Source organism: Callospermophilus lateralis, chromosome 1 (assembly GCF_048772815.1).
Source record: "Callospermophilus lateralis isolate mCalLat2 chromosome 1, mCalLat2.hap1, whole genome shotgun sequence".
Classification (NCBI taxonomy): domain Eukaryota; kingdom Metazoa; phylum Chordata; class Mammalia; order Rodentia; family Sciuridae; genus Callospermophilus; species Callospermophilus lateralis.
This window is the reverse complement of record NC_135305.1, coordinates 58,024,113-58,043,943: the sequence shown is the minus strand read 5'-3', so window position 1 is coordinate 58,043,943 and position 19,831 is coordinate 58,024,113. Positions and strand designations below refer to the sequence as shown.

General features: G+C 37.6%; 1 protein-coding gene and 1 pseudogene across 5 annotated transcripts in view; one reads left to right on the top strand and one right to left on the bottom strand.

Annotated features, from left to right (window-relative positions):
• Gsap (gamma-secretase activating protein) overlaps positions 1-19,831 on the top strand; it is a 96,748-nt gene that overhangs the window by 74,223 nt on the left and 2,694 nt on the right. For 2 of the 5 annotated variants that reach the window (XM_076834975.1, XM_076834965.1), the window contains exons 24-27: positions 5,914-6,009; positions 8,172-8,242; positions 8,673-8,767; positions 18,987-19,106. In XM_076834975.1, coding sequence (XP_076691090.1) covers positions 5,914-6,009; positions 8,172-8,242; positions 8,673-8,767; positions 18,987-19,106 — 382 coding nt within the window. Of the gene's footprint in view, positions 1-5,913; positions 6,010-7,481; positions 8,243-8,672; positions 8,768-12,664; positions 12,761-15,789; positions 15,941-18,986; positions 19,107-19,831 lie in introns of those variants that run through there. The other 3 variants (XR_013088812.1, XM_076834987.1, XR_013154494.1) reach the window with 3 other exon arrangements.
• On the bottom strand, positions 16,657-16,977 carry LOC143404241 (small ribosomal subunit protein eS24 pseudogene; annotated as a pseudogene).

The following is a 19,831-nucleotide window of genomic DNA, read 5'->3' as shown; positions in this document are numbered from 1 at the left end:
ACAAAGAGTAATTTCTTTTTTAAAAAATTAGTATTGAGCTGTTAGATGTTAGAAAAGATAAAGAAGAAAAATATTCTATTCAAATCCTCAGTGTCTAGGTTTAATAAAATTATAACTCAAAAGCTGATAAAATTTATCTGATAATCAACTAACTTACTAGACAGATTAAATAAAAGTGAGACTGATATCTAAATGTGTTGTCAACCTATGATAATAGAAATAATATGGTATATATACAAAAATATACAGTTAGTAGACTATAGTTTAAATTTGAATCTGTAGTGTACAATTAAGTTTTAAAATCCATGTGTATAGAATTTTTAATCAATTAGTAATGGTTAGTTATTTGTAAAATAAAATTAGATTCCTTCTGCCCCAAAGACTGTTTTATGCTATAAACCAACAGAAATGCCGATAGATTAAGGAGTTTAGTTTAAAAAATTAAACCATGTGAAGGAATATGAATAAAATAAGTAGATAATTAGATAATGATGAAATAGAAAAGGAGTTTGAAATATATTATTGAACACAGATAGAAAAAGATAGATTTGACCAAATGAAAGCTTAAAGTATAAATAGAACACAAAAAGGCAGACAACAAATTTGGAAAAAATCTGCAACAATGTGACAAATGATTGACATTTGGTATATGAAGTTTATAAATCAATAAGAAAACAATACAACAGAAAGGAAATGGACAAGAGGCATTGACCAATCAAATTTCAAGAGTAAATGTCCCAAAAGTCTAGAGTAGGGGAGAACAGAAAAATGTTTAGCCTTACTGTAATCAGATGACAAATGGCCTTGAGCAAGAAGAGCGATGCTGGGTATATCACAATACCTGATCTCGAGTCACACTACAGAGCTATGGGAATAGCATGGTATTGACATCAAAATAGACACAAAGACCAATGGAACAGAATAGAAGACACAAAGACAAACTCACATGGAGTCATCTGACAAAGTCATTTGACAAAGATGCCAGAAATATATGTTAGAGAAAATATAAGCCCCATCCTTTTCTTTTGTACTGGGGATTGAACCTAGCGGTGTTTAAACACTAAGCAACCTCCCCAGCCCTTTTAAAATATTTAGAGACAGGGTCATACTGAGTTACTTAGGGCCTTGCTAAATTGTTAAGACTGGCTTTGAGCTGGCAATCCTACTTCCTCAACCTCCCAAGCCGCTGGGATTACAGACGTGTGCCACCCAGCCTGACAAGATAGCTTTTTTAAACAAATGGTGCTGGGGAAACTGGATATCCATATATACAAAAATGAAACTAGATCTCTATTTCTCACCCTGCACAATAATCACATCAAAGTGGATCAAGGACTTAGAAGTAAAATCAGAAACTTTGTAACTGCTAGAAGAAAACATAGGGTTAATATTTCAACATATTGGTGCAGGCACCAACTTGCTTAACAAAACCCTGAAAGTATAAGACATAAAACCAAGAACCAATAAGTGAGACATCATCAAATTAAAAAACTTCTGCACAGGAGAGGAAATGATAATGGGCATGAAGAGGGAGCCTAAAGGAGAAAATTTTTGCCAGCTATTCCTCTGACAGGGGACTAATATCCAGAATATATAAAGAACTCAAAAAGTTTAACACCAAAAAATCCTCAAAGCAAATAAAAACAATAATGAAAATCCAATAACCAAATCGATAAATAGGCAAAAGAACTAAACAGACATCTTTTTCTTCTTTTTAGATACACATGACAGTAGAGTGTATTTTGACCTGTTATACATACATACATAGAGTATAACTTATTCTAATTAGGATCCTATTGTTGTGGTTGTTCATGATGTGGAGCTAAACAGATATTTCTGAAAAGCAGCACCAAAGACCAACATATACATTAAAAAATGTTCAATATCCCTAGCAATCAGGGAAATGTAAATCAAAACTACATTGATTTCATCTCACTCCAGTCAGAATAGCAATGACCAAGAATATGAACAACAAATGTGGGTGAGATTGTGAGGAAATAGGTATACTTATACATTGCTGGTGGAACTGTAGACTAGTACAACCACTCTGGAAAGCAATATGGAGATTCCTCAAAGTAGGAATGGAATCACCATTTGACCCAGCAATCCCACTTCTTGGTATTTTCCTAAAAGATCTAGAATTGTCATACTATAGCAATACAGGCATCTACATGTTTATAGTGGCACAATTCATAATAGCTAAATTATGGAATCAACCCAGATGCCCATCAATAGATGAATGGATTAAGAATTTGTGATATATATATATATATATATATATATATATATATATATATATATGTATGTAGTGTGTGTGTATATATATACACACACATTATATGTATGTGTGTATATATGTGTATATATACACATAAACATACACATATATATGTATATATGTGTGTATATATAGAATATATAATGGTATTCTACTCGCCCTAAAAAAGAATGAAATTATGGTATTTGCTAATAAGTGAATAGAAATGCAAAATCTCATGCTAAGTGAAATAAGCCAAACTCAGAAACTCAAAGGTCAAATGTTTTCTTTCATATGTGAAAGCTAGAGTAAATAAAAGAAAGGGGCAGGGAAGGATAGCATAATATAAATAACCAATCAAATAAAAAATTGATGAGTGCAAAGAAAATTGAGGAAGAATGGGAGAGGTAGGATGACAGGAGGGCAAAAGGGGGGGATCATGAACTGAAATTGATTTCCATGCAGTTTATCAGGATGAACCCAACAACTATGTACAACTATAAAGCTCCAATAAAAAAATATTTAATGAGCAATGGTGCACATCCAGAGGCTCTGGAAGCTGAGGCAGGAGGATCATGAGTTCAAAGCCAGCCTCAGCAAAAGTAAGGCACTAAACAACTCAATGAGACCCTGTCTCTAAATAAAATGCAAAAAAATAGGGCTGGGGATGTGGCTCAGTGGTCAAGTGCTCCTTAGTTCAGTCCCTGGTACCCACCCCCGCAAGATTAATAACATAAAGAAACTATAACATGAAAAAACAAAGGAGATTACAAAACATTAGAATGGGTGTACATTGTCAGAAAGAAAAGGGTAAAAAACAGGATTAAGGGGATGGCAGGATTAAGGAGCTGGGGGTGTAGTCAGTGGTAGAGCATTTGCCTAGCATGTGTGAGGCACCAGGTTCAATCCTCAACACCACGTAAAAATAAATAAAATAAAGGTATAAGAAATACAATAACAAAAAAATTTTTAAAAAAGAGAATGATTTAAAATTCAAACTTTATAGTGACTGTGGAAAAGTAAAAAAAGTATGCAAAAGCATGTAATACTTCTTAAGCAGAAAAAAGTTAATGTGTTAAAAAGCCAAATAACATATATTCCACAATTTTTCATATCTCTGTTTGTATATAGGCATGTTGGAATTGTAATGCAAAAACAAGAGTACATGTATAATGGCATAAATTGGCATGAACATACTGTATGTACAGAGATATGAAAAATAGTGCTCTATATGTGTAATAAGGATTGTAATGAAAAATAAAAAATAAAGTACCAGTTAAGAACAACAACAACAAAAAAAGTCAAATCAACTAATGCATGCAGAAGACTGATCTGAAATATGATAGCAATGCATCTTGGCCTCAAAGGGCAGAGGGAATCTGCTAAAATAGAAGATATGTGTATGATGACATCAGTTGTACAGTTGTCCTGGGCTGCTTCTTGGTATAAAGATCTCCAGCTAGGAGGACCTCTTGCTGAACAGAGACTCTAGGCAAAAAGGAAAAAGAGGAGAGAGAAAGAAAAGCAAAAGGTGGGAAGGGCTGGAATGCTGCCCATTTAGGAGGAAGGCCCAAAGGTGTTAAAGTGCAGGGTCAGCAAGTGGCAGGCACTAGAATGAGTAAATCATTACCTATGCACATCAGGGCTGGGATGAGTGTCTACAGCTGCTGTGCAGAGGGACACACCTGATGCACTTCTTTTTTTTATATATATAACAAAAAAACCTTTATTTTCAATATCAGGTTGTGAGTCAGATTTAGTTCAAGGGCTAAAGTTGTTGAATTTGGAGTAAGCACTGCCAGGATTCTTTTTTGTTCAGAATTCAATTCAAATAGCATTATCTTGGGTTAAACCACCCAATCTAAAGTAACTACGCATTTGCTTTACTTGCTTTGAAACCTTCCCATTTTAATGATCTCCACTGCATCTATCACCAACTGGTATTTTCTTACTTATTGGCTTATCCTCACTCCTACACACACACACACACACACACACACACACACACACACCAAAAAAAAAAAAAAAAAAACCAATAACTAACATTTACTAAGATCTCTTTTTTTCTTCTTAATATCTCTCTTTTTAAAAATTTTTAATTCTAATTTGTTGTATAAGATTCCTATAGCACAATAATTAAAATCAAGAATTAATAAATGGGATGGGTTCAAACTAAAAAGCTTCTTCTTGGCAAAAAAAAAAAAAAAAAAAAAAAAAAAAACAAAACAAACAAACAAAAAAAAAACAAAAAACCCCCCAAAAACAGTGAGGTGAATAGAGAGCCTACATCTTGGGAGCAAATTTTTTACCACTCGCACATCAGACAGAGCACTAATCTCTAGGGTATATAAAGAATTCAAAAAGCTAAACACCAAAAAAAAAAAAAGTAGTAATCCAATCAATAAATGGGCCAAGGACCTGAACTGACACTTTTCAGAAGATTATATACAATCAATCAATAAACATATAAAAAAGCTCATCATCTCTAGCAATTAGAGAAATGCAAATCAAAACTACTCTAATATTTCATCTCACTCCAGACAGAAAGGCAGCTATTAGGAACACAAACAACAATAAGTATAAGGATGTGGGGGAAAAGGTACACTCATACATTGCTGGTGGGACTGCAAATTGGTGCAGCCGATATGGAAAACAGTATGGAGATTCCTTGGAAAGCTGGGAATGGAACCACCATTTAACCCAGCTATCCCACTCCTGGATCTATACCCAAAGGACTTAAAAACAGCATACTACAAAGGCACAGCCACACCAATATTTATAGCAGCACAATTCACAATAACTAAACTGTGGAACCAACCTAGATGCCCGTCAGTAGATGAATGGATAAAGAAAATGTGGTATATATACACAATGGAATATTACTCAGCAATAAAAGGGAATAAAACCATGGCATTTGCAGGTAAATGGATGGCATTGGAGAAGATAATGCTACATGAAGTTAGCCAATCCCCAAAACCCAAATGATGAATGTTTTCTCTGATATAAGGAGGCTGATTCATAATAGTGGGGTAGGGAGGGGGAGCATGAGAGGATTAGAAGAACTCTAGATAGAGCAAAGGGGTGGAGGGGAAGGGAGGGGGCAGGGGGAAAAAAGATGGTGGAATGAGATGGGCATCATTAATCTGAGTACATGTATGAAGACACGAATGGTGTAAATATACTTTATATACAACCAGAAATATGAGAAATTGTGCTCTATATGATGCACTTCCTTTTTATTACTGCCTCTATCCTTCCAGATGCCTTAAATCATTTCCCCTCAACACAGTCATTCTGTGCTTAGAGTTGTTTGTTTTGATTCCCCAGAGATCCAGGAACAGTACCAATTCTTTGGTAGGTCAAGTTCACTTTCACTTTCAAGTTGGTGACCTCCACAGGCTTCTTTGGAGAATTAACATCAGGACCTAGGAACTGATTTTGTTGGCTTTTTGGCCTTTGGATAAATTGTAAATAATTTTCCTCTTGAGGAAAATTATAATACCAGAGAAATATTGAGAGTTATACATCTGTTAGTGGGATTTCAAATCCAAAACTTTTCATGTTGATAAGTAATGTTAATAAATGGTTCTAATTCAAGTCAATTGCATGTGTGAGTGGGTAGTTGTGGCTTAACTAAATGCATATTCTCTTTTCAGATGGTGTCTGAGTTGAGAGAGCATCTTTTGAGACACCTACAGGGTGTAGAAAAGAAGAAAATTGAACAGATGGTTTTGCACTACGTTTCAAAACTGGTTGGATTTACTTTTTCTTACTTCCATCCTATTCCCTACCCCTGTATATAAATCTCAGGATATAGTTCAGTGAGCATATTTGTGTCTTTCAAATTAGGTTTTAGAAGATATCCCATCCTCAAACCAATATATTTGGTGCTAAAGATTGAGGAAAGGGAAATAAGAACAATAAACAATGAGAAGTTGATTTTGAAAGTGATTTACTGCCCTCCCTTCAGCTAGTGGTCATGTACTTCAAGAGGCATAGAACAATGAATTTAGGAAGGTTGCCAAATGTTCACTCATCTTGGCAACTCCCCGCTCCTTATTAAACACTAACTAGTGATTTCTGTGTCTGGAGATTTATGCAGACATGAGAGAACCTGAACTTCAGTTCTTAATTAGCTCCAACAGCCATATTAGGTCAGATTCCAGCTTAGTTGCATAAATACTACCATGGGTGAGCTTGCTGATGAGATGGCAGTTCATTACCTGGTAGCCATGTATTGAAATTGTGTAATACAAGTTAATAACACCAGTTCATTTGTAAATAGAAATGACGTGACAAGATCAAATTAACTTAAGATGCCTTGGTCTTCCAAAAAGCACATAAAGTTAAGTCTGGTTCTGTTTAGAGTACAGAAATAATATCCTTTGACAAATTAAAAAACATATTTACAGAGAAAGAGAAAGAATGCTTCATTATTTTTCCGAGTTTGGATAAGACCTCTATACAAAAGAGCCCATGTGTAAACATTTTTGCAGTGAGCTCTGGAAGATTCATTAAGTTTATTAGATCTGGCTGATTTAATCTCTTCAAGTTTAATTTTAAGATTTTTTCACCTTATTATAATTGTTAATCTGTTTTTAAATATCATGTTTGAATTTCTATAGAAAGATTTGAGTTTCACTTTTTTAAGTTTCATAATTTTTAATGTTTTAGGAGATATTAGGCATTCTCATATTCTGATATTTACAAATGAGGAATTGAATTTTCCCTAAATAATTTTCCTTCTCAGTAGAATGATAGCAAGGAGGCTCACTTCATGAAAATGATATTGATCTTCCTCATGTTGATGTTCACTTGCTTTCCTAGAAAGTCTGCTATCTTATAACACAATTATTTAACATCCATTTATCATCCTTCTTTCTGTTGACTTTCACCTTCCAAAGTATTCTAGTTTGCATTAATTATTGCTAGAATCAGTAGGCCCGGATATGATATATATGTAGACTCAGAAATCTCAGTGTCCTTGACTTCCTAAATCTGCAATCACTGAGGCCAAATCTCCCTGCCCTTACCCAGCAGCAACCAGCCATACCTCCTCTTCTCCTCAGAGGACGACTGGGTAGTTTTTCTAAAATATATCAAGGGCATTGCAGCAGCACTAGATTGTTGTTTACATGTTATCTTGATTTCAGCTGAAGAAATCACTAGCGATAGTGTGTGCCTGTACATCTATGGAGATTTTCTGCCTTGTTCCTTTTCTTAGCCTGCATGTGCGATGCACCAATCCATGGCTGACATCACTGGAGACTGCCCTACTGCTGACAAGCTTGCTGCAAAATTAGAATGGGTTTCTGAGTAGAGCTCTAAGACAAAGAAGGTTATCTACTTTGGTTGATTACAATTATGATGTATTAACCATCAATGGTGCTAATTCTTACAATAGCTCTGCTAAATAATCCCCCCTCATTTTGCAGATGAGGACATTGAGATTTGGGGAGGAAAGGTAATTTGCTAGGGTTACACAACTGGTGAAATACAGAACCCAGACTTGATATTCATTTCCCACAACTCATGCTCACACCTCTATTCTACTATGTCTTCTTTCTTTGGCTTTTAGCGCTTGGGCCTTGTGGTGTAACAGGCCTAGAGCAAACTGAGTGACACTTGACCTTCACTGATGGGTCTGTAAGTGTGAATGGTGGGACCAGTTTGCCAAGCTGGGGAGGCTCACTGGGGGCACTTCCTGCACAGACAGAGTGTGCTCTGTTAGGCTCTGGGAAGCATTTTCAATCTTTCTGTTTTGGATTCCTCTGCTTCAGAATTGACCTCAGAAAAGCTGGTTCTGTGTCAGGGCACAGTGTGAATGCCAGATGTCAGAGCTGTGTAGGGACAGCCAGAGGGGCCTGGGGGAAAGCATGTGAGCAGTTGGTGAACACCCTTTTCTGCCCTCTAGCTGGATCTCATTTGCCACCTAGTGGAAACCTGCTGGAGGAGGCATGATCTTCAGTCTTCTGTTCTCCACTTGTACGCAAGTATTTCCCACTGTCCTTCATCATGATGAACAAACAGGCAACAACTTTGATGACTACCTATTCTAGCTCAGCCTTTTTGAAACTTCCTAGTTCAAAGCAATTCTCACCCATCCCAGCTCCATCAATTCAGCATTTAAATTTACATTAGCCATCCTCTTTCTCTGGCATGGTTGATGAAGAGGGAGAGACACAGGAGTACTGCTATGAAGGGGGAATTTCAGTTAATACAATTTATAATTTAAGAGCCTACTGTCTGGTTAGATTCTAGGCCTTTGGTTGATGGTCATTGTCATATTTATGAAGCTTTCTGCAGGGCCTAGCATTTCACAATTAGCAGATCCCCTGTGTGATACTCAGAGCCACTGCTTGGGGCAGATGGGACTTTAGGCCTGCTGACATGCTGCTTTGTTATCTTTTCCCAGCAATAGGCCTCGAAGTGCTGCTGAATTTGAAGTCTTTCACATCATGACCAGGATTTTGGAAGCTACTAACAGTTTATTTTTACCTCTGCCTCCTGGTAAGTCTGGGTTCTTTTGTCCTTTGGTGTAATAAATTTGTTCTTTTTTTTTCACCTGGTCCCCAGACCTTGGTACATTGTGAATTTCATGATAACTGTTAGAAATTGTGTGTCTCACAGTGTGTCACTGTGAGAGATTGGCATTGAGGTTGGTCTCTGCTGGCCAGACCTACCCTGGCTACTCAACTGTGCTGTAGCTTGTGACTACCTTCAAGAAGAAGACTGGACCCTGTGCAATTTTCTAGGGAAATTTGAACCAGTGGGACTGAACCAGGGAGCCCTTTCTCTGAGGTTTTCAGAACTTGTTTATCTGATGGAGATGTCTGGAGGTTCCCCCTTGGGAGGAAGTGATTCTGTGCCAAGGATTGAGCTGATTCTTGAGTGACTGGAAACTGTTTCCCTTAGAATTTTGAAACAGGACCAAGTCAGGCTTCAAAACACTCTTAGGATATGCGAATGCAATGCATTCATTTAAGTGGTCATTTGTTCATTTAGTCAGCAAACATTTGTAGAGCACATTTCATGCCAGGTAATCTTAGAAATTAGAACAGTTACAAAGATTACAAAGAATCTAGTTAAGATGTATATATAAATCAGTATCCATAATAAGAAATGAATAAGTTCCTATTTGCTATGAACTGTCTTGTGTTTGCTATGTTACTTTTTTAATAGTGAGAACACGTAACATGACATTTACCCTCTTAGTAGATTTTTAAACATGCAATACAGTATTAACCATAGGCACAGCGTTCTAGCTCTAAAACTTACTCATCTTACATAACTGAAACATTTTAAACCTGTTGAAGAGCATTTCCTCTTTCTCCATCTCCCAGCCCCTGGAAACCACCTTTCTATTCTGTTTCTATGAGTTTGACTATTTTAGATGCTTCATGTAAGTGGAATCAGGCAGCATTTGTCTTTTGTAACACTTATTTCAACCGGTACGAAGCCCTCTAGGTTTGCCCAGGTGTTCGTCCTGCGTATGGCAGGGTCTCTTTCCTTTTAAGACTGAACAGTATTATGTTTATATTCTACATTTTTAAAATCCATTTATCTGTCAGTGGAACTTCGTGTTGTATTCATACTTTGGCTATTATGGATAATGTGGCAATGAGCATGTGCATATCTTTTTAAGATCTTGATTTCAATTCTTTTGGATATATATTCAAAAGTGGGATTACTGAATTATATGGTAGTTCTGTTTTAATTTTTTTTTAAATGTAGGATTGTTTTTCTTTACCTTTGTTTATTTTTATATGGTGCCGGGGATCGAACCCAGTGCCTCACGCATGCTAGGCACGTGCTCTACCACTGAGCTACAACCCCGTCCCCCCTGTTTAAATTTTTTTTTTTTTTTTGCAAAACTCACACACTATTTTTTAGTATCTGCATCATTTTACATTCCCACCAACAGGGTAAAAGGGTTCTCCACATTCTTACCAACTTTTTCAGTGCTGTGACTGAAAGATCTGATGAGAACAATCAAAGTAGGAAAAGTTTATTTGGGGGCTCATGGCTTCAGAGATCTCAATCCTCAGATGGCAGCTCCACTTCTTGGGGCTTGAGGTGAAACCACAGCATAGCAGAAGAGTGTGGTGGAGGACAGTGGCTCAGGACATGCTATCATGAAGGAGAGAGCCACTTATCCTCTCTCCATGGACAAAATATAAATACTAAAGGCATGCATGCCCAGTGACCCTCCTCCTATAGCCACTTCCTATCTGCCAACAGTTACCACCCAGTTAATTCCTACTAGGGGATTAATGCATTGATTACATTAAGGCTCTCATGACCCAATCATTTCACCTCTAAGCTTTCTTGCATTGTCTCATAAGCTTTCGAGAGAACACTTCACATCTAAACCATAATGCCAACACTTTTTTCTTGTGTTTGCTATAGTTGCCTAAGAGGTGTGAGGTAATGTCTTACTGTGGCTTTAATTTATATTTCCCTGATGATTAGTTATATTGAGCATCTTTGGCCATTTGTATGTCATCTTTGGAAAAAATGTTCAAGTTCCTTGCCCACTTTTTAATTAGGCTGCCTTTTTGCTTCTGAGTTGTTTGAGGTTTTTATATGCTCTGGATATTAACCCCTTACAGGATATAAGATTTGCAAGTACTTTTTCCCATTTAGTGTAATTATACAAATTAATTGGTAATTATAAAATTATACAAATTAATTGGTTTCATTGTGGCATTTCCATACATGCATATTTTGAGCTTTGATCCACCTCCCTTTTCCTACCTCTCTTCCCCCACCCCTTCCTGGTCCCTAGTAATCTTTTTTTTTCTTTTTAGTTTCTACATATGAGAGAAAACATGTAATATTTGTCTTTTTGTGCCTGGATTATTTCTGATGTCTTACAATTTTATCCATTTTCCTTCAAATGACAAGATTTTATTCTTCTTTAGGACTGAATAATAATCCATTACATATAATAAACCATATTTTCTTTATCCATTTATCTGTTGATGAGCACATAGGCTGATTCCATATCTTGGCTATTATGAATAGTACTACAGAAGGCATGGACATGCAGTTTATCTCTTTTGTATGCTGACTTCATTTGCTTTAGATCAAAACCTAGGAGTGGTATAGCTGGATTGTATGGTAGTTCTATTTTTAGTTCTTTGAGGAAACTCCATACTGCTTTCCTTAATGGCTGTTACTAATCTGTGTTCCCATCAACAGTATATAAGGGTTTCTTTTTCTTTAAAACTTTGCCAGCAGTTGCTACTTTTGTTTTCATAATAGTCATTCAACTGGGGTGAGACAGAGCCTCAATGTAGTTTTGATTTGCATTTTTTTGATGGCTAAAGATACTGAACATATTTTTTTCAGATATTGGCCATTTCTGCTTATTTTTCACTTACTTTGTGAAGTGTCTATTCAGATCACTGGCCCATTTATTAATTTGTTTGTTGTTTCTTTTTAATTTTTTATGTATTCTAAATATTAATCCTCTATGAAATGAATAGCTGGAAAATAGTTTCTCCCATTCTGTAGGTTGTCTCTTCACTCTATTGTTTCCTCTGCCGTACAGAAGGATTTTAATTTGATGAAATTCCATTTGTTAATTCTTGGTTTATTTCCTGGGTTATTTGAGTCCCATCCAAGAAATGATTGCTTGTGCAAATATCTTGGAGTGTTTCCCATTTTTTCTTCTTGTAGTTTTGAAGTTTCAGATTTTACATTAACATATTTGATCCATTTTGAATTGATTTTTGTACTGGGTGAGAGATAGAGTTCTAGTTTCAATCTGCAATCTTCCAGTTTTCCCAGTACCATTCATTGAAGAGGCTGTCTTTTCTCCAGTGTATGTTATTGGCATCTTTTGTCAAGAATCAATTGATAATTGGCTGAAGATGCATGCATTTATTTCTGGGCCCTCTATACTATCCTTTTGGCCTGTTTTGTTACTATGTGTTATGATTTGAATATGAAGTATCCCACAAAGCTTTTTTCTTGTAACAAGGATTGAACCCCAGAGTGCTTAACCACTGAACAACATCTCCAGCCCTTTAAAAAAAATATTTTATTTAGAGACAGAGTCTTGCTGGGTTGCTTAAGGCCTTGCTAAATTGCTGAGGCTGGTTTTGAACTCACCTTTCTCCTGCCTCAGCCTCCAGAGCTGCTGAGATTATAGGTGCCTGCCATTGAGCCTGGCCCTAAAAGCTCTTGAGATGATGTAGAAATGATCCGAGGTGACATGCTTCTATTTTAAGAGCTGTGACCTAATCAGTGTATTCATCCATTTGATATATTACTTTGAAAGGACTACTGTATTGTGTGATAACTGTAGGCAGATAGGGTGTGTCTGGATGAAGAAGGTCTCTAAGGGCATGCCTTTGGGGTTTCTATTTTGTCCCTGGCATCTTGCTTTCTATTTCCTAGATGCCATCAGTTGAGATTTCCCTGCCATGCCTTTCTGCCATGATGTTCGGCCTCATCTTGGGTCCAGAGTAATAGAGTCAGCTGACCATGGACCGAATCTCTGAAGTTGTGAGCCCCAAATAAACTTCTTCTCTAAATTGTTCTTGTTGGGTCTTTTGATCACAGTGGCCCAAAGCTGATTAACACACTATGGGTCTGTAGTATATTTTGAAATTAAGTATTATGATGCCTCTAACATTGTTATTTTTGCTCAGGATTGCTTTGGCTATTTGGGGTCTTTTGTGTTTCTATAGATTTTAGGATCCCCCCCCCCACCTCTATGAAGAACACCATTGATATTTTGATGGGGATTGCATTCAATCTGTAGATTGCTTTGGTTCATATAGCCACTGAACAATATTAATTCTCTCATTCTATTAACTTTGCACCATCTACTGTTCAATTTCTTTCTTTAGTGGCTTGTAATCTTCATTGTAGAAGTCTTTCATAGCCTTAGTTAGGTTCATTCCTAGGTATACTATTTTTTTTAGTGGCTATTGAGATTGCTTTCCTCATTTTTCAGTTTATTATTGGTGTCTAGTAAAGCTACTGATTTTCATGTTTATTTTTTGTATCCTGCTACTTTACTGATTTCATCAGTTCTGAAAATCTTATGGTGAGGTCTTTAGGATTTATTATGTATAGAATCAAATAATCTGCAAATCTGACTTCCTCATTTCCTATTATATGCCTTTTATTTCTTTCTCTAGCCTAATTTCTTTGGCTAGAATTTCTAGCACTATATTGAATAAGTCTCTGTGTGTGTCCTCTTGTCAGGTTTTCATAGCAGGTATTTTGGTACTATGTGTTTTTTATTTTCCACTTCTTTTAGAATCCCTTAAGCATCTTCTGTAATGCTGGTCTAGTGGTCACAGATTCTCTCAGTTTATGCTTATCTTGGAAGATCATTATTTTTCCTTTGATTCTGAGGGATAACTTTGCTGGGTATCATAATTTGGGCTAGTGGTTATTTTCCTTTAGGATTTGAAATACATTATTCTATGTCCTCCTGTACTTTAGAGTTTCTTCTTAGAAATATGCTGTTAGCCTAATGGGTATGCTTTTAAATGTGACTTCTCTTTCAGCTTTAACATTCTTTTTTTTGTTCTATACTTTAGATAGTTTGTTGTGGAAAGGTTCTTTTCTGGTTATGTCTATTTGTGATTTTAAGTTGAACCACATATACATGGATGTCCAAGTATTTCCCAAGATTTGGAAATTTTTTTGCTATTTCACTGAATAGGTTTTCTTTGCCCAGAGCACATAGCTCTTCTCTTTCCAGTATGCTGATACTATGGCATTTGATCTTTTAATGGTGTTCCAGAGATCTTGTATATTTCCTTTTTTGTTCTTAGTTTTTTTTATTGCTGTATGATTATAATATTATGGCAGAATTGTCTTCAGTTTTTTTTCTTCTGCTTGATCTAATCAGTTGTTAAGGCTTTCAACTGAGTTTTTCAACTTCAATATCTGTTTGATTCTTTTTCAACATCTCCATTTCTTTATTGGGTTGATCATCCATATCCTGCACTGTCTTCCTCAATTCATTCAACCTTTTATTTGTATTCTCTTGGATGTCATTGAACTTTCAAAAAAATCATTCTTTTGAATTCTTTGTCTAGCATTTCATCTACTTGGTATCTTTGGGATCTGTCACTATGGAGTTATGAACTTTAGGAAGTGACATAGTATGTTGGTTTTCGTGTTTCTTGTATTTGTATGTTGAGATTTGTGCATGTATTGGGATATGGATACCTCTTTCATTTTCAGGTGGTATTCTTGTTGGCATGTGACTTTATTCTCTCAATGTAGCTTGAGGTATTGGTTTGTTGTATATGTTGCATTTATTTCTAATCAGACTCTATACCGTAAGTTCTTGGGTTTGGGCACAGAACATACTGTGTTGGAATCAGAGACCCACTGTCTCTGAAAGAGGGGGCACTCTGATACTTCAGGTAGATGTGTAGCCAGCACAATATGTGGGATGCACCCTTTGTGGTTATTCTCCTACAGGAGTTGTAGCATCTATCTGCAGTTGGGGATTTCTACAGTATTCCCTGTTGATGGCAGCTTTGTTACTTGAAAGTGATTCTGATATTCTGATATTTGCATTAAAGAGCCTGAAGCTCTTGTCCTCTGGAGACTGGTGCAGATCTATGTGCAGGGGAGGGGCCTGAAATCACAGTTCCTCTTAGGACTCACCTTCAGTCTTATTAATCCTAGTCAATCAGATCAGTTTCTCCTCCAATCAATATAGAGGACCCATGTAGATGTGGTGTCAGCAAGCATTGTATATTTTTCTTTTGTGCAGCTATGGTTGGGGAATCTGTCCAGCAGCTGGACCTTAGCCTCCTTCTGCCTGTGTCCACCTGGGAACTGATCAATAGCTGGGAGTTTACATCTAACCTTTTCCTTAAGTGTCCAACAGGGTTCCAGTGAGACTGGGTTGTGGCTGGAGTTGGGCTTAATTCTTCTCAGCAAAGCTGGGAGGATAGTTTAGTAGCTGAGCACCTGCCTATCCCCAGCACCAGAAGCGGGGGTGGGGGTTTACCATGATAATAATAATAAATAAATTTAAAATAAAAAGGATAATGAAGAGGAAAAACACAAAAATAGAAATAAAAGGGAAAATGAGAACAAAAATTAATTTTTAAATAAAAATTAAGGGAAAAATAAAAGAATTGACATAGATTAAAAATGACTCGAAACTTTCTGAAGTGCTTAAAAGTCTGAGTGTGGCTGATCGTGGTCTGTGGATTTAAGTATCATTCCAGTCTTTTAAGGTTGGATTCTGCCAGGTATGAGGCAAGTGTAGTGGGTTGAAGACACAGCCAAGGCAGTAGCTTGTTGGAATTCTCCGCTTTGCCATGCTAGTTTGGGTGGAATGCAGGCTGTGCCAGGTGTCTCTTGCCCAATAGATTCAGGTAGAATATTGACCACACCTGGAGGATATTCTCTCCTGAGGTCACTGCCCACCTAGGGGCATGGCAAATGCTAGTGCCTCTAAGAGCAGGAAGAGCAAAGAAACCACCGAATTCTTCTAATTCTTCATTTGGGGTGTTTTTTTTTTTTTTTAATAAACCCAGTGATCTGCTACCCTGGATTCCAGCACTTTCAGACCTGACCCCTGTGTGAAACCACATGTGATTGGTGTCGCTCTCAACTGCAGAGGGGAGGTTCCCTGAGATTCCCTGTGGTAGCCTGCACTCCCAAGGCATAGATAGAACTTCTCAGCAGGTTTGTGTCAGACACTCTCCCAATCCAACAGCATCCTGTGTGGCCACCTCCTTCCCAGTCAGTATAGCAGGGTATCCACAGGGTATTATGGTTTCAAATTTTCTGATCCCCGCCAGATCAGTATAATCTCAAGAGGGCTCCTAGGTATAGCATCCTGAGAGTTTACTAAGAGAGGTAGGGAAATTTCTTCTCTAAAGCCAGCTTGTTGTGCAGACTCCAGGTCACTTATTTATTTAAGCAGTCTGCAGGGTTCAGCCTTCCACTCCATGCTGTGACTCTTTTACCTTTACCCTCTTAGTGGGTAGAGTCCCCTTCCTCTGAGGATCTGAACACCAGATTCTGGGGTATTCCACTTTTCTTGTTTTGTTACTCTCCCTAGTCTCTGGATTCCACCAGGTCTCATTTTCTATGCTGTCAGTTTTCAGGGCTCACCCATGGCTACTTACCATGAGCAGTTGCATACCTGTTGTCTTGTTTCTACCTCTGGAGAAGTAGGCTAGTGCTGGGTGCATCTCTTCTGCCATCTAACTCTCCCTCTATCTCCTTTAGGTATCATTTTTTAAAACATTTTTACAGTTTATTAATCCTCATGAAAAATTCACACTATCACCGCAGATAAAGACATTGCAGAATCTTGACGCCTTTGGCTTTTTGCCAGTTCCAACATTTGCCTTCACAGTCCCCCTGACTTTCTTCATTCTGTTCTTGCGTTCCTTTCACTGTTTTCTTGAGGTCTTTTTCTTCTCATACAGGCTGTATCTTGCCAGTCTATATTTGGGTTCATTTTTCTTTGCATAATCAAAGGTATCATAAATTATGCCAAAGCCAGTTGTCTTGCCACATCCAAAATGGGTTCTGAATCTAAACACAAAGATAACATCTGGTGTGGTTTTGAACATTTTGGCTAATTTTTCTAGAATTTCTCTCTTAGGAACTGTTGCTTTCCCAGGGTGAAGAACATCAATGACTATTTGTTTCATCTGAAATAGTCGATTAGTCATGAACTTTGTGGTCTGGATAGTTACTGTGTCATTCATGATGGTGGCAGATCCTCCTCTATGTATTCTTGATACTCTTATTGAACATTGGTTGCTGGTATATGCATGAATTTATTATTGTATATATTATATTGAGCATTGTTATGGTCTGGTTGTGAGGTGCCCCTCAAAAGCTCATGTGTGAGACCATGCAGGAGGGTTTGGAAAGGAGATGATTGGATTGTGGGAATCTTAACCCAATCATTGAATTAATCACCTGATGGGATTAATTCAGTGGTGGCTGGGGGTGACTGGGGTGTGGCTGGAGGAGGTGGGGCATTGGGGACGTGGATTTGGGGTATTTATTTGTATGTGGCAAGTGAGGATTTCTCTCTCTGCTTTCTGACCATCATGTGAGCCACTTCCCTTTACCACACTCTTCTGTCATGATGTTCTGCCTCATCTCGAGACAAAATAGATCTGGCTATGTATGGATTGAGATCTCTGAATCTGTGAGCCCTCAATATAAACTTTTCTTCCTCTAACATTGTTCTGGTCAGCTTTTTAGTCATAATAGAAAAAAAAAGACAAAAATGTTAAGCTGTATGATAGCTGTCACTATATAATGCTATCAGTTGATTTTATTTAGTCACATATATCAGTCCATTCATCCATTGTGTTAGCTTTTTGTTGTGACCAAAATACCTGACAAGAACAACTTAAGAGGAGGAAAGATTTACTTTGGCTGATGGTTTCAGAGGATTCAGTCCATGGTCCACCAGCTTTATTGCTCTAGGCCTGAGATGAAGCAGAACACCATGGCAGAAGGGTGTGGTAGAGGAAAGCTGGTCTGTGAGTGTCAGCCAGGAGGCAGAGGGAGACAGAGAGGAAGGGGCTGGGACAGTTCCCAAGACTATGCCATCAGTGCCTTGCTTTCTCCAGCCATGCCCTACCTGTCTATAGTTTTCACTATTATCCACTAAATACATTCAAATTATTTAACCATCAAATGGATCAATCCACTGATGAAATTAGAGCCCTCATGACCCAGCCATTTCCTCTCTGAACATTGCTGCATTGCTTAACACATGAACTTTTGGGGGACATTCCAGATCTAAACCATGTTGTTGATTAGCTGAGTGGTACCATTGTGAAAAACGTAGGCTATGATCCTGGCCTGGATTCAGGTTACTTCAACTTGAAGAAATAGAAACTCAGAAAAGCTTAGTTACTTACAGCTGGTAAGTAACACAGCAGGATTCTAGCCCAGGTCTGCTCATGCTTAATCTGATATTTTCTAATATCTCCACTAAATATATTCTCTTCCTCATTTCCACTTCTGAGAATTACATTTACTCTTCAAAAGTCCTCTCAAACACCATCATTTCCAAGAGGGCTTTTCTGATTCTCTCGGTCTGATATCATCTTCTTCCATGTGTCTTGCTTCTGACCATTGCATTAATAGTATATATAGAGCTTTGGGTTTGTGCTTGGTTAACCTTCCCCATGAGGCTAATTAGGCTGGAGAGACAGCCTGCTCCTCTCTTGAATCCCTGTAGATTTGCTCTCTGTCCATGGCATGTATATTCATTCTTTTCTATAATTTAGTTTGGGTAGACTCCAGAAGCCTTTCTCTAGGATATAACTAGAAATTAGGCACATAAACTGTTACTTTCTGGTCCAATTTTTTCCCCTTTAGCAAGATAGTCTCTATCCAAACAACCTTTTAGCCTGGGCATAAATTTGAAAGATAGTTCTCTTTCACTATCTTGCTGTTGAATTACAAATATTACTAAACCATAAAATAATTTTACACTATGTAGACCTTGCCTTTGTTTTGCTGAGAGGACCCAAGAACAAGGAAATTCCTAATTATTGGGAACTTACTATATATCCAGTGTGATACTTAGTTTTGATAATATAAAGAAGGAAACTTGGACTTTGTCTGTAAGGAGTTTAGTTGTCTCTAGGCACCAAGCACTGAACTTTATTAACAAGGATGGATTCATTTCCTCTGGGATGTTGGAGATGCCAGCTGATGTGTCTACTCTTTGGATCACTCATCCTAGGTTTCCACACTCTGCACACGATCCTTGGAGTCCACTGTCTCCCTTTGCACAACTTGCTGGATTATATTGATAATGGAGTGTTGCTTCTCACTGAAACAGCAGTCACAAGGCTTATAAAAGGTAAGAGGCCCTGAGTATATAAGTGTGCTGGTTCCAGCCTGGGCACCACCAGAGCTGGCTTTCTGGGTGTGTGAACTGTGGCTGTCACACTGAGCCTGTTGCACTAAGAAAGGTCCCAGGCTTGGCTTAATGCCCTGCAGAGGATCTTGAAATTTGTAATATTTGAACATGTTCCTTTTGCACTGGTCCCACAAATTATGCAAGTAGTCCTGTTGAGTATAGTCCATTGCCTGTGACCACCTTTGGGCCAACGTAAAGTACCTTAGCTCTTCAAGAAGCCCCGAAGAACTTCTCAAGCAACACACAGCTATTTGGTGTGGCTTGAGAAGTACTTTGGGGCTTTCACTATGCACAAGGGCACTTGAGAATAGGAGACCCTGTAGGTTTGTTCTCAAGAAAGTGTCACAAAATGGCTTACTTATTACAGCTGATTGACTGTCATCATCTCAGCCTTGAAATGCAGGAAAAACTGAGAGAAGCAGTACTTATATGAATTTGATTTTTAAATAAGGTCACTCTCAATTGTGGTACTTTAGTAGATGAATTTTGTTAATGCGTATGAGAATGTTTGCCATCCCTCAAAGTACCTTCTGTTTTAAGTTAATCAATAATATTGCTTTGTGATTGGCAGCTTATTACAGAAAATCCCTTCTTATTTAGTCACCCACCTAAAATTTTCAAAGTGTCGCTTAAATCGAGAATATAAAGTTGGAATATATATTATC